Raw genomic sequence first — 13,372 nt, 5'->3', positions numbered from 1 at the left:
TTAAATTTGAATATGGTTGTGTTTATTGTGTTGTGGGTGCAATTTATAGCAAAAAAATACCATGCCTTGAAAAAAGTCACCTGCTAGTTCAATCTTAGGATTTTTTATTGCCTTCCGAATGTAACCTCGGAACTTTAAATTTGAATATGGTTGTGTTTGTTGTGTTGTGGGTGCAATTTATAGCAAAAAAATACCATGCCTTGAAAAAAGTCACCTGGTAGTTCAATCTTAGGGTTTTTTATTGCCTCTGAATGTAACCTGGAACTTTAAATTTGAATATAGTTGTATTTGTTGTGTTGTGGGTGCAATTTATAGCAAAAAAATACCATGCCTTGAAAAAAGTCACCTGCTAGTTCAATCTTAGGGTTTTTTATTGCCTCTGAATGTAACCTGGAACTTTAAATTTGAATATGGTTGTGTTTGTTGTGTTGTGGCTGCAATTAATAGCAGAAAAATACCATGCCTTGAAAAAAGTCACCTGCTAGTTCAATCTTAGGGTTTTTTATTGCCTTCCGAATGTAACCTGGAACTTTAAATTTGAATATGGTTGTGTTCGTTGTGTTGTGGGTACAATTTGAATATGATTGTGTTTCTTATACCACAAATCTGTATAAATGATTTTTATTTTTTCTTTTTGCTTCAGGAAGTGACCTGATACTTGTAATTTTCTTGGAGAATGAATTTTGTTAAAGCATTAATTCATTATGGAGGAGAGTGGAATGAAAGTAACTGCTACTCAAATTACAAAGTGGCTGGTGTACATATTCCAGAGAATTGTTCATTATTTGATCTTGGAAATTTGATCAAAAATGAAATAAACACTACTTGGGACAATGTTGAGATCTCATACCAAGTAACTAAAAGTGAGCCACCGATAAAGATGTTGACTAACAACTCGGTGCTTTTTTACATAGACTTGAAGAAGAGTTGCAATTCTATACTTGAGTTACCATTGTGCATAGAAGAATGTTATTATACTTCATTCCAAAATACGGTAACAATTAAACATATATAATTTTGAAATAATGTTATATGTTAATTAAAAGAATAACTTTAGTTTTTGTGACAGGTTACTAATCATGAATTGATCCAAACACATTACCAACATTCAGAAAAAAATCAAGCTGCAATACACAACATGGGGATTGGTTCCTTGGTACTACAAGCAAGAACAATAATTGAAAGTGAGATATTTGAAGATGGTACCTCAAGTAACCATAATTCCAGAAGACTTACTGATTATACTAATGAAGTTGCTGACTTCATCATTGAAGAAACTACAAGAAACAAAAGAAAAAGGGAAGAAGATAAGACAATCATTGAAACTCACAAGTTGCAAACATTAGTAGAAGGACAATCATGAGTTTTGTTCTGCTTACTACAAAACTGAAACAATGAAAGCAACTTATGCAGAAACAGTTTATCCTTTGCCACATGAGGATGAATGGAGTCTACCAGAAGAATTGGACATACTTGTCCTACCTCCAAAAGGAAAAATTCCTCCCGGTAGACCAAGGAGGAGAAGGATAAGAGCACGGGGAGAGCCAAGAGTGGTTATGAAGTGTGGACGATGTGGCAAATCAGGTCATAATAGAAAAACGTGCAGAAACCCACCTATGGAGAAGCCACACAAGCCAAGAGAATGATTCATTTACTTTTACTTAAGGATGTTGCTCGTTATATTCATTCATAAAAAAGGAACAAGTTACTATGGACATCATACTACATAAGGTTGTAATGATTTGTTACATTCTTTACCTTGGGAAAACATTAGTTCTTTTGCTTAAATGAATATTGATCAAACTTTGAATACTTTTTTTTTAAAAAACAAAATAATAAAAAAAATGAAGAAGAAAAAAGTAACCTAGTGTGTTTGTCATGCTTTACAAAGTAACCTAACTACATAAGAAAGTAACCTAATATCAGTATTTTGAAATTCAATTAAGAAAATTAATTAACCTGGTACCATTAAAATTTCAATTTATACAGATTTGTTTTTGTTTCAAGTATAATTTTAATTTTTTTACTTATAAAATTTGATGTCTTGATTTAATAAAAAAAAGTAACTTAGTATGTCTATTATGATTTATAAAGTAACCTGGTACATAATACGGCTACTCATCATTACTAAATCCAATTTTTATTACTGAAACAAGAATTAGAAGACACCTATTCATTGAAAAAGATTAGGAAAAAAAATAACCAGGTGTGTTTGTCATGCTTTACAAAGTAACCTAACAATATAAGAAAGTAACCAGGTGTGTTTGAAACAAAGTATGAAATCTCAAAGAGCCTGCCTGAGACATTAAGAATAAGAACTCAATTTATGTTCACACAAAAAATATAAAACTACTACATCTTTTTCTTCTCGGGTTTTTCAGGTGCGTCTTGAACAACCTTCCTTTTCTTCTTCTCAAGTTTTCTAGGTGCCTCTTCAACATCCTTCTTTTTCTTCTTTTCAGTCTTTTCAGGTGCCTCTGCATCAGTCTTCTTCTTTTCCTTCTCGGGCTTTTCAGGTTCCTCTACATCAGTCTTCTTCTTCGTTTTCTCAGGCCTTTCAGGTTCCTCTACATCAGTCTTGTACCCATCCTCTTGCTTCTTTTTAGCATGATGGTAAAGACAAACAGCAAGGTCATCACGATAATTGGCAATGTTGAGTTTAGGAGATATGCCATTTATGGTGTCATGAATTATGTGATCAGCAAAAGCAATCACAAATGCACCACAGTCACTGCAAATAAGTAGCTAAGATGAATTAATATTAAATTTCAATATAAAAGATCATTGAAAATAAATCATGAATAAACTGATATTAAATAAAAGAGCATGGAAAATAAGTAGCTTGGTACTTTAAGAGAATAATTAGAAAAAACCTTGTTCCATTTAGATGTTTCACCAATGCACTTTCTTTTCACACCACGAGTAGAAGAAGGGGATTGCGTATTTTTAGATGTTTTCTTCGGAGATTCAAAATCAGATGAAGACATTCTCTAAATATGATTAATGACCTGAAAAATAAAGAAGACACAATAAAGAGCTTAGTTTAAGGGAAAAATGATTGCTTAGCAAAGGTCTGGAATCAATATTTGCACCTTTACCATAAAGATATATACTGAGCTTGCTGAATGACACATGAATTCCTCTACTTGTTTTTAGGAAAAAAGAAATATAGCATAAAAAGAATGCAAAAACCAATCAATATAAAACTACTGTAGAGAATTTTATTAGTTATATCCTACCGTCTTTATAGGCTCTTCTGTTAGCCCAAGATATGTTTCCAAGAGGGGGGGTGAATTGGAAATTTAAACTAATTTCGGAAAATTAAAACTTTTAACACAAAATTATGCAATTAGTCAATTAATCAAGTAAAAGCAAGTAGTATGGCAAGCAATATATTAAGACAAATAATTAAACTTGTAAAGTAAAGAGTTTAAGGATTAGAAAATGCAAACTCTCGATTTTTACAAGGTTCGGTAGAACTATGCCACCTACGTCCTTGGTCTTCAAAGCTATGGACCTAGCTTTGAGTTCCAATATCGAGCCAAGTTAACGGGCTTGACTAACCCTTACAACCGGGAAATTTTCACCAAGGTATTTCCAAACCTCTTACAATAGTTTCGCACCCCCGAGGACTATTAACCTCTTTCTCGGATTGTTAAAGTGCCAATCTCACTATTTCCGGGTTGTTTACAAAACCGGTGCCAACCTCACCTCAATCACAATATGGAAATGTGTTTGATATACAAGCTAAAATCACTCTAGAAATATGATGATACAATGGAAACCTAGAGTGAAAAGCAAGCACACTTAAGATGAATAAAATCAAATTTTGGCTCAAAGTGTGTGAAATGTGTTGGTTTGGATTTCAAACTTAGAAGCTCCTTAATCTCACTTGGATAGGTTAGATATATGTAATAAATGCTCAACCAACTTATTTTTTGAAAGAAAAATCGAGTTTATATAGTGTTTGATAAAAAACTAGCCGTTTATAGCCGTTAGCACGTTTCCCGAGGTGGGGTCAGCCATGAACCGGAAGTCCGGATGGGAACCGGAATTCCGGATTGATTACAACCGGAATTCCGGTTGCCAACCGGAATTCCGGATGGCTGACCAGTGGCAAAAGTGCCATTTTTCGGGACTTAAACGCGCATAACTTCTTACTCGATTATCCGATTTCAGAAATTCCAACTTTGTTCTCTTAGTTAAACAAAATGTGATTTAGAAATTCAATCAAAAAATTTTTTGAACTATCATGTGAGAAAACTTGTTGCACAAGTTAGTGAATGGGCCAAAATTCAAATTTATAAAAACTTAGTGTGCTATGCAAATCGCTTTAACAAGACTAAAGTAGATTTATACCATTTAATTTTGAGTAGTCTTGATGTAGATGAGCCTCCTAGCTTGATTTGCATGTTTTTGATCCCAAGTTGATTTTTCCCGAGAGTTGACCTTGACTTTGACTTTGACTTTGACTTTCGGGTTGACTTTTTGACTTTGGGATTTTGAAGACCTCTTTTGAATAGGGTCTTGAGTTGTTGATCCCTTGATGAATCTTTTGCTCTTGATATGCTTGTTGAGTCCATTTAGTGTTGCCTTTAAAAGTTTGGTAAAAATACCAAAATATTTATTTTCTCTTTTAAATTTGCTACAAAATCAATAAATCATTAGTAACAAATAATAATCAAATATTTGCTAATCATCAAAACAAGGAGATCGAAAAGTTTGAGTTAACAATCTCCCCCTTTTTGATGATATCAAATATTTGATTATTTTGAAAGGGAAAGAAAAAAATTTAAGCAAAGTAAGTTGGATTAGCTCCCCCTTAATGTGTGCAAGAAAAAAAAAATTTACCTTTTAATTTTACCTTGCATGAATTTGTAAACTCCCCCTCAATTTTTACTTATGATAAAAGGATTAGATACCAAAAAAAATTTGAGGTGATGCCAAAAATTAATCAATAGTTGTTCTCCCCCTTTTGATTCATCAAAAAGGGTGGCAAGGAATTCACAAAAAATAAAAGAAAAGAGAAAAAAAGATAAAAAATAAAAACAAAGCAACAAGCCAATGCATTAAAAAAAACATAACATCCAAAATAACATTCAACACAACAAACAAACAACAAATAAAAAAAAAATACCAACTAACACAAAGTCAAAAGGCATGAAGCCTTTGCACACAACCAAAAAAAAATAAAAGGAAACTAAATAAGCCAAAAAAAAATAATGCAAGAACTAGTTTGGTGGGGGGCCAAAGCGATCCATGTATGCCCTCCATTGTGCCATCTCCTCTTGCACATTAGCAAACCCATGCACCATGTCACTCCTCATGGTGTTGATGTCATTGTTGAGGTTGGAGAGTTGTGAGTTGAGATCATTTCGCAAGGTTTGAAATTGGTTGTCAACCGAAGTGTGAAGACGAGTAAACGCTTCCTCAAGGTTGAATTGGGGAAAAGTAGGCATGGGAGGAGCTTGAGGAGGCATCTCTTCTTCTTCTTCTTCTTCTTCTTCTTCTTCTTCACTTTCACTTGCGGGCAAATTAATGTCTTCATCATCACTCTCCAAATCAATTTGCATTCTTTGCCCTCTTTTGGGTGTGAACACCCACTCATTGTTAAGGAATTTGTAACATAGCCTTGAAAGTTTTGGATCCTAGAATGTCACTAGAGGTAGGATTATTTTTCTTTTCATGTAGGGTAGGAATTCCTAAGAGAGGAAAAAGGTAGCTAAGAAGAAAACCAAAAGGAAGTGCCTTAATCATATTAGGCTTGTCCACATCAAGTATGAATTTTAAAATAAGATAGCCTAGGTTGATGGGTGTGGTTTTGGCTATAATGAGATGCATGAGTAATTGATCAATGGAATTGATCTCATCTTGGTGGCCACTTCTAGGAGCAAGATTTGCCACAATAAATTTGTGGAGGATTTTAGCCTCTAAAGTGAGTTGGTGTCTTTTTGGTCTCATAATAAAAGGGCCATCACCACAAATATTCCTAGAACACTCATCAAAGTTAAAAATGGCATCATTTTTGAGAGAAAGTTTGGGTTCAAGTAATATGCCACCATTTGGTGCTCCTAACATGTCATTGAGAGATGCTACATTGAGTTCAAAAGCTACTCCTCTAAGGGTTCCTCTAACACCTAAAGGTTCTAATGTAGGTTTAATACAAGCATAAAAACCTTGAACTAGCCTAGGATACAATGGAGTATTAATTTGAATAAAAGATGTCCATCCTAGGGTATCAAAATGATGACTAAAATCAACACAATCAAGGCTAGGGAGATCACAAATTTTACCTTTGAGAATTTTCCTAGAGGAGAAATCATTGACAAACTTGTTGTGATCTTCATCATTGAAGAAGAGAGTGGGCTCTTGCCTTGCTTTTGCCCTTATTTCCCTTTGTTGAATTGCACTAGCCATTCTCTTGGGAGCTCTTGATGAGGAAGCCATTGAAGAACACACTTCTCTTTTTTTTTAAATTATTTGGAAGATGAGAATGATGCTTTGAAAGAGAGAATTTTAGAGAGAAAAAGATGATGGCTGCTGTATTAGGGTTGAAATATCTGAATGAGGGAGGAAAAATTCGGTGGTAGGGTTTAAAAAGGGAAAAAATCGCATGAAAAAGACGAAACTGCCCCCTTTGCTGATCCTGTGCCATCCGGAATTCCGGATGGTACAACCGGAATTCCGGTTGGTACAGGATCAGAAAAAAAAGTTTCTAAAAGTGTGCTAAAAAATCCAATTTTGACCCAAATGACCCCAAACCAATTCTAATACCTTTAATATGATAAAACAAAATTGCTCAAACAAGAAAATCTGAAAAATAATGAAAAATGACGATTTACGGTAAGTTTTTCGAAAATTGCCAAGAAAACTAGAACCGTACCAAGAATGAGTTTTATGCAACGAAATTGAAAAATTCTTTTTCCAGCAGTTTTATAAAATAAAATGTGAGGTGTACAAACTTACGGAATCGAAAAATGTTGAAAAATGAGAGATTTTGGCGAAAAACACTCTTTTAGGCCTAAAAATCTAAAAATTCAACAAGTGAGGTACCAAAAATTTGTTTCATGCAAATTTCAATCAAGGCAAACCTATAGGCATACTAAATACACTCTATTTCACATATTCAAGCATATAGACACATAAGAAAATCAAATATGCAAAAATTCACATGTTCACTTGTTTAAAAACAAGTCCAAAGTTCACCAAAAATCCACATTTTGACCTATAATTTTAAGTTTTTCAACAAGGATAGTTCATATAGGTCAAGTATCAATAAATTTTCACATCTATGCATATAAATCTCATTAATATCATATTTGGAACAATTATGCATAAATAAGTAAGTAAAGAGATATGAAATTTTTTTCATAGCTAGCAAACCTTATATTTCATCTAAGTTGGTCATTCCTAGCTCTCTTCTAATGAAACTAAATCTCTCATCACTAAGAGGCTTGGTGAATATATCCGCTAATTGGAATTCGGTGCTTACAAAGTCTAGCATAATATCACCTCTTTGGATATGATCTCTAAGGAAGTGGTGCCTTATGTCAATATGCTTGGCTCTAGAATGCAATATTGGATTCTTAGAGAGGTTAATGGCACTAGTGTTATCACACTTTATGGGTGTACATTCAAAATCAATATCAAAATCCTTAAGAGTTTGTTTCATCCAAAGTATTTGTGCACAACAACTACCCGCGGCTATATATTCGGCTTCGGTTGTGGATAGAGCTACCGAGTTTTGTTTCTTGCTAAACCATGACACTAAGGAATTTCCTAAAAAGTGACAAGTTCCACTAGTACTTTTTCTATCCGTCTTACAACCTGCAAGAAAGCTCGCATCCGAGTAGCTAACTATTTCAAAGTTTGAGTTCTTGGGGTACCAAAGTCCTAGATTCATTGTGCCTATCAAGTATCTAAATATTCTTTTAACGGCACTTAAGTGGGATTCTTTAGGACAAGATTGGTACCTAGCACAAAGACCAACACTAAACAAAATATCCGGTCTACTAGCGGTTAAATATAATAAAGAGCCAATCATACCTCGATACTTGGTGATGTCCACATTCTTACCGCTTTCATCTTTGTCCATCTTTATGGATGTGCTCATGGGTGTATTCATGGACTTTGCATTTGCCAAGTCAAACTTTTGAAGGAGATCCTTGATGTACTTAGTTTGACCTATGAATATGCCATCCTTTTGTTGCTTGATTTGAAGTCCAAGAAAAAAGTTGAGTTCTCCCATCATGCTCATCTCAAACTCACTATGCATACACTTAGAAAATTCTTCACAAAGAGCATCATTAGTAGCACCAAAGATAATATCATCAACATAAATTTGTACTATAATAATGTCTTTGGATTTTCTTTTTATAAAAAGTGTATTATCCGCTTTTCCCATTGAAAAACCATTTGAAATAAGAAAAGTGCTTAATCTTTCATACCAAGCTATGGGAGCTTGCTTTAAACCATATAAAGCCTTTTTCAATTTGTAAACATGGTTAGGGTATTTATGATTTTGAAAACCGGGTGGTTGAGAGACATAAACCTCTTCCATAATGTACCCATTTAAGAATGCGCTTTTTACATCCATTTGATACAAGATAAAATTCTTGTGGCATGCAAAAGCTAACAACATTCTAATGGACTCAAGTCTTGCTACCGGGGCAAAGGTTTCCTCATAATCAATTCCTTCTTCTTGATTGTAACCTTGGGCCACTAATCTAGCCTTGTTACGCACAATGACCCCATGCTCATCTACCTTATTTCTATAGACCCATTTTGTTCCAATCACCGATTGATGTGACGGTCTTGGAACTAACTCCCAAACATTATTTCTTATAAATTGATTTATTTCTTCTTGCATAGCTAGAAGCCAAAATTCATCAACTTCGGCCTCTTTAAAATTCTTTGGTTCAATTTGAGAAATAAAAGCAATGAAATTGCACAAGTTTCTAAGGGAGTTTCTAGTAGTGACACCTTGAGAAGGATCACCTAGAATTTGGTCTATAGGATGAGCACTTTTGAATTTCCACTCATGTGGAAGGTTAGAGTTCATACCTTGGCTTTCATTTACCTTTTCCACGGGTGGTTCCTCTTTGGGAGTTTGTGAAGGAGCATTAGAAGTCTCTCCAATTTCGAGATTTTGAACCTCATCTCCCAAACCTACAACATCATCATCTAAACTTTTGCTTGTAGGCGGGTTAGTCTCATCAAAAGCAACATGAATAGATTCTTCAACAACATTAGTTCTTTTGTTATAAATTCTATAAGCTTTACTATGTGTTGAATACCCTATAAAAATTCCAACATCGGATTTAGCATCAAATTTTCCAAGGTTGTCCTTGGTGTTTAAAATGTAACATTTGCATCCAAAAACTTTAAAATAGCCAATGTTGGGTTTTCTTCCTTTCCAAAGCTCATAAGGGGTTTTATTCATGTTGGGCCTAATGAAAACACGATTCAAAATATAACAAGAAGTATTGACGGCCTCGGCCAAAAAGTATTTTGGTAATGAAATTTCATTTAGCATTGACCTAGCCATTTCTTGAATTGTTCTATTCTTCCTTTCGACAACTCCATTTTGTTGTGGAGTTCTTGGTGCCGAAAAGTTATGGTTAAAACCATGATCATCACAAAACAATTCTAAGGCATCATTGTCAAACTCACCACCATGGTCACTCCTAACGGAGGTAATAGAATATCCTTTTTCATTTTGCACATTTTTACAAAATTTGACAAAGTTTTCCAAAACATCACTTTTAAGAGTCAAGAAAATAACCCAAGTAAATCTTGAAAAATCATCAACAATTACAAATGCATAGTATTTACCACCAAGACTAGCAATTCTAGAAGGACCAAATAAATCAATATGAAGCAATTGCAAAGGTCTAGTAGTTGAAATTTCTTTCTTGGAATGAAAAGATGTTTTAATTTGTTTTCCAAATTGGCATGCATCACAAAGTTTATCTTTAACAAACGGAATAGATGGCAAACCAATAACAAGATCTTTTCTAACCAATTTTGAAATAGAATCCATACTAGCATGTCCTAACCTTCTATGCCACAACCAAGAATTATCATTCATAACGGTTAAACATTTATTTTTACTATCAAAAGAATCAACATCAATAACATACACATTATCCTTCCTTACTCCAAGGAAAATAACTTCATTGGTTGAAACATTTTCAATGGAGCATTTTGAGGATTCAAACACAACACGAAAACCTATATCACATAATTGACTAATACTAAGCAAGTTATGTTTAAGATTATCAACAAGAAGCACATTTTTAATACATGGAGAGTATATGTTACCGATATCACCAATGCCCAAGATTTTTCCTTTTGAATTGTCTCCAAAAGTGACAAAGCCACTTTCCTTGCTTTTAAAGCTAGAAAATCTTGATGGATCACTTAGGTCATATGCTTTGAACATCCACTATCCAAGAACCATAAGCTTTGGCTCTTTCTTGTTGATTCCTACAAAAACAAATTCATTTGTTGGCTTTTGGTACCCATATAACTTTGGGTCCATTCATGTTAGTTCTAGAACCCTTTGGTACCCATTTAGTCTTGCCTAGATATGCAAATTTCTTTACATGACAATAGGAAATAGTATGACCATCTCGGTTACAATATGTGCATGTAAAGTGAGGTAGACTAGATGATTTCACAAAAAAGTTTCTCAAAAATTTTTGTTTCTTACTAGGATCATAGCCAATACCATTTTTTGAAAAACCACATGATTGGTTTCCCACCATGAGATCATAGCCTTCCTTACCTCTAGTGAAGGTATATATGTCATTTTTTAGGCTTCTCACATGGGCTTTCAAATCAATAATTTCTTTCTTATGTGAAGCACATGTAGCACATTGAGATTTAGCTATAAGTTCTTTTTCATTTATTTTCAAAATCTCAATTTCTTTTAAAAGCATGTTGGTCTTCTCTCTAAGGGTTTGGTTTTTAACAAGCAATTTACCGAAATCATCAAATAGTTCCTTAAATGAATTAGACAACTCATCATATGACATATCTAAGTTATCATCATCATTTTCGCTATCACAATCATTTTGGTTAGAAATGCTTACCCCATCATCAAGTGCCATCATGCACATGTTTGCCACTTCATTCTTTCCTTCTTCTTCGGAGTCCTCTTCGTCACTATTGAGCCAATCCGCCAACATTGCCCTTCCTTTGTATTTGTTCTTCTTTCTCATTGGACAATCCATCTTCATATGTCCGGGCTTCTTGCACTCAAAGCAAATTGGTGGATCATCTTTGCTTTTTCTTTCTTTTGAGTCACTCCCTCTTTGTGGCCTCTTCCCAAAGTTCTTTTTGAATTTCATGAACTTTTTGTATTTCTTAGAGAAGAGTGCCAAGTCCTCCATGTCACTACATAAGCTTTCCTCATCTTCTTCACTAATGGCATGTGAGGAGGAAGACTTGAATGCAATAGTCTTCTTTTTCTTCTCAACTTCCTCTTCTTCTTGAGCACTCATGAAAATTTCATGGTTCATGAGTGAGCCAATTAGTTCTTCCAAGGGAAGTGTTGAGAGATCCTTGGCTTCTTGAATGGCAACCACCTTTCCTTGATAAGCCTTGGTGAGACTTCTCAAAATTTTGGTCACCATATCCTTTTGAGTAAGTACCTTGCCAAGAGAGTTCAAACCATTAGTAATTGTAGTGAAGCGAGTATACATATTAGCAATGGTTTCATCCGATTTCATCTTAAAGTTCTCATATTGAGTGGAATAAATTTGAATTTTAGTTTCCTTCATAGCACTAGTTCCTTGATGAGTAACTTCAAGCATTTTCCACATATCATAAGCGGTAGAGGCTTGTTCAATATTTTTAAAAATATCTCTATCCAAACCACATATAAGAGCATATTTAGCTTTAGCATTTTTAGAAAGCATTTTCTTATCATTTTCATCATATGCTTCATAAGTCTTAATTACTTCAACACCATTTATGACATGTTTAGCAACATAAGGACCACTAGACACAATATGCCACAAATCATAGTCAATAGATTGAAGGTAAGTTTCCATTCTAATTTTCCAATAAGGAAAATCTACTCCATTGAAGTATGGTGCTCTATTTGTGCTAAAACCTTCTAACATGTTATTTTGTGAATTACTTGGAAACGCCATGCTCTAGATTGTGAAATCTAATCAAATAATTTGAGCCCTTGCTTCCGATACCAATTGTTAGCCCAAGTATATGTTTTCAAGAAGGGGTGAATTGGAAATTTAAACTAATTTCGGAAAATTAAAACTTTTAACACAAAATTATGCAATTAGTCAATTAATCAAGTAAAAGCAAGTAGTATGGCAAGCAATATATTAAGACAAATAATTAAACTTGTAAAGTAAAGAGTTTAAGGATTAGAAAATGCAAACTCTCGATTTTTACAAGGTTCGGTAGAACTATGCCACCTACGTCCTTGGTCTTCAAAGCTATGGACCTAGCTTTGAGTTCCAATATCGAGCCAAGTTAACGGGCTTGACTAACCCTTACAACCGGGAAATTTTCACCAAGGTATTTCCAAACCTCTTACAATAGTTTCGCACCCCCGAGGACTATTAACCTCTTTCTCGGATTGTTAAAGTGCCAATCTCACTATTTTCGGGTTGTTTACAAAACCGGTGCCAACCTCACCTCAATCACAATATGGAAATGTGTTTGATATACAAGCTAAAATCACTCTAGAAATATGATGATACAATGGAAACCTAGAGTGAAAAGCAAGCACACTTAAGATGAATAAAATCAAATTTTGGCTCAAAGTGTGTGAAATGTGTTGGTTTGGATTTCAAACTTAGAAGCTCCTTAATCTCACTTGGATAGGTTAGATATATGTAATAAATGCTCAACCAACTTATTTTTTGAAAGAAAAATCGAGTTTATATAGTGTTTGATAAAAAATAGCCGTTTATAGCCGTTAGCACGTTTCCCGAGGTGGGGTCAGCCATGAACCGGAAGTCCGGATGGGAACCGGAATTCCGGATTGATTACAACCGGAATTCCGGTTGCCAACCGGAATTCCGGATGGATGACCAGTGGCAAAAGTGCCATTTTTCGGGACTTAAACGCGCATAACTTCTTACTCGATTATCCGATTTCAGAAATTCCAACTTTGTTCTCTTAGTTAAACAAAATGTGATTTAGAAATTCAATCAAAAAATTTTTTGAACTATCATGTGAGAAAACTTGTTGCACAAGTTAGTGAATGGGCCAAAATTCAAATTTATAAAAACTTAGTGTGCTATGCAAATCGCTTTAACAAGACTAAAGTAGATTTATACCATTTAATTTTGAGTAGTCTTGATGTAGATGAGCCTCCTAGCTTGATTTGCATGTT

General features: G+C 34.3%; 1 protein-coding gene and 1 long non-coding RNA gene across 2 annotated transcripts; one reads left to right on the top strand and one right to left on the bottom strand.

Annotated features, from left to right (window-relative positions):
- The first annotated feature begins 529 nt into the window (after window positions 1-529).
- LOC133034018 (uncharacterized) lies at window positions 530-1,934 on the top strand. The gene is made up of 2 exons (XM_061109048.1): window positions 530-994; window positions 1,070-1,934. Exons 1-2 carry the CDS (start codon window positions 677-679, stop codon window positions 1,361-1,363), a joined length of 612 nt encoding a protein of 203 aa, XP_060965031.1. The 5' UTR covers window positions 530-676; the 3' UTR covers window positions 1,364-1,934.
- Window positions 1,935-2,146: 212 nt separating this feature from the next.
- LOC133035073 (uncharacterized) lies at window positions 2,147-3,258 on the bottom strand. Its single transcript, XR_009686349.1, has 3 exons — window positions 3,240-3,258; window positions 2,874-3,008; window positions 2,147-2,731 (listed from the first exon to the last, which is right to left on the bottom strand). It is a non-coding gene; the product is annotated as an uncharacterized LOC133035073 (long non-coding RNA).
- Window positions 3,259-13,372: the final 10,114 nt, after the last annotated feature.

The sequence above is a fragment of the Cannabis sativa genome, chromosome 2, assembly GCF_029168945.1.
Source record: "Cannabis sativa cultivar Pink pepper isolate KNU-18-1 chromosome 2, ASM2916894v1, whole genome shotgun sequence".
Taxonomy (NCBI): Eukaryota; Viridiplantae; Streptophyta; class Magnoliopsida; order Rosales; family Cannabaceae; genus Cannabis; species Cannabis sativa.
This window is presented reverse-complemented; position numbering and strand designations above follow the sequence as displayed.

What these genes read in the sequence shown, in the direction of transcription:
- LOC133034018 (XM_061109048.1), top strand. Translation starts at nt 677, where the DNA reads ATGAATTTTGTTAAAGCATTAATTCATTATGGAGGAGAGTGGAATGAA. An exon ending in ATACTTCATTCCAAAATACG is followed by an intron (nt 995 to 1,069) that starts GTAACAATTAAA and finishes TTTTTGTGACAG; the next exon opens with GTTACTAATCATGAATTGAT.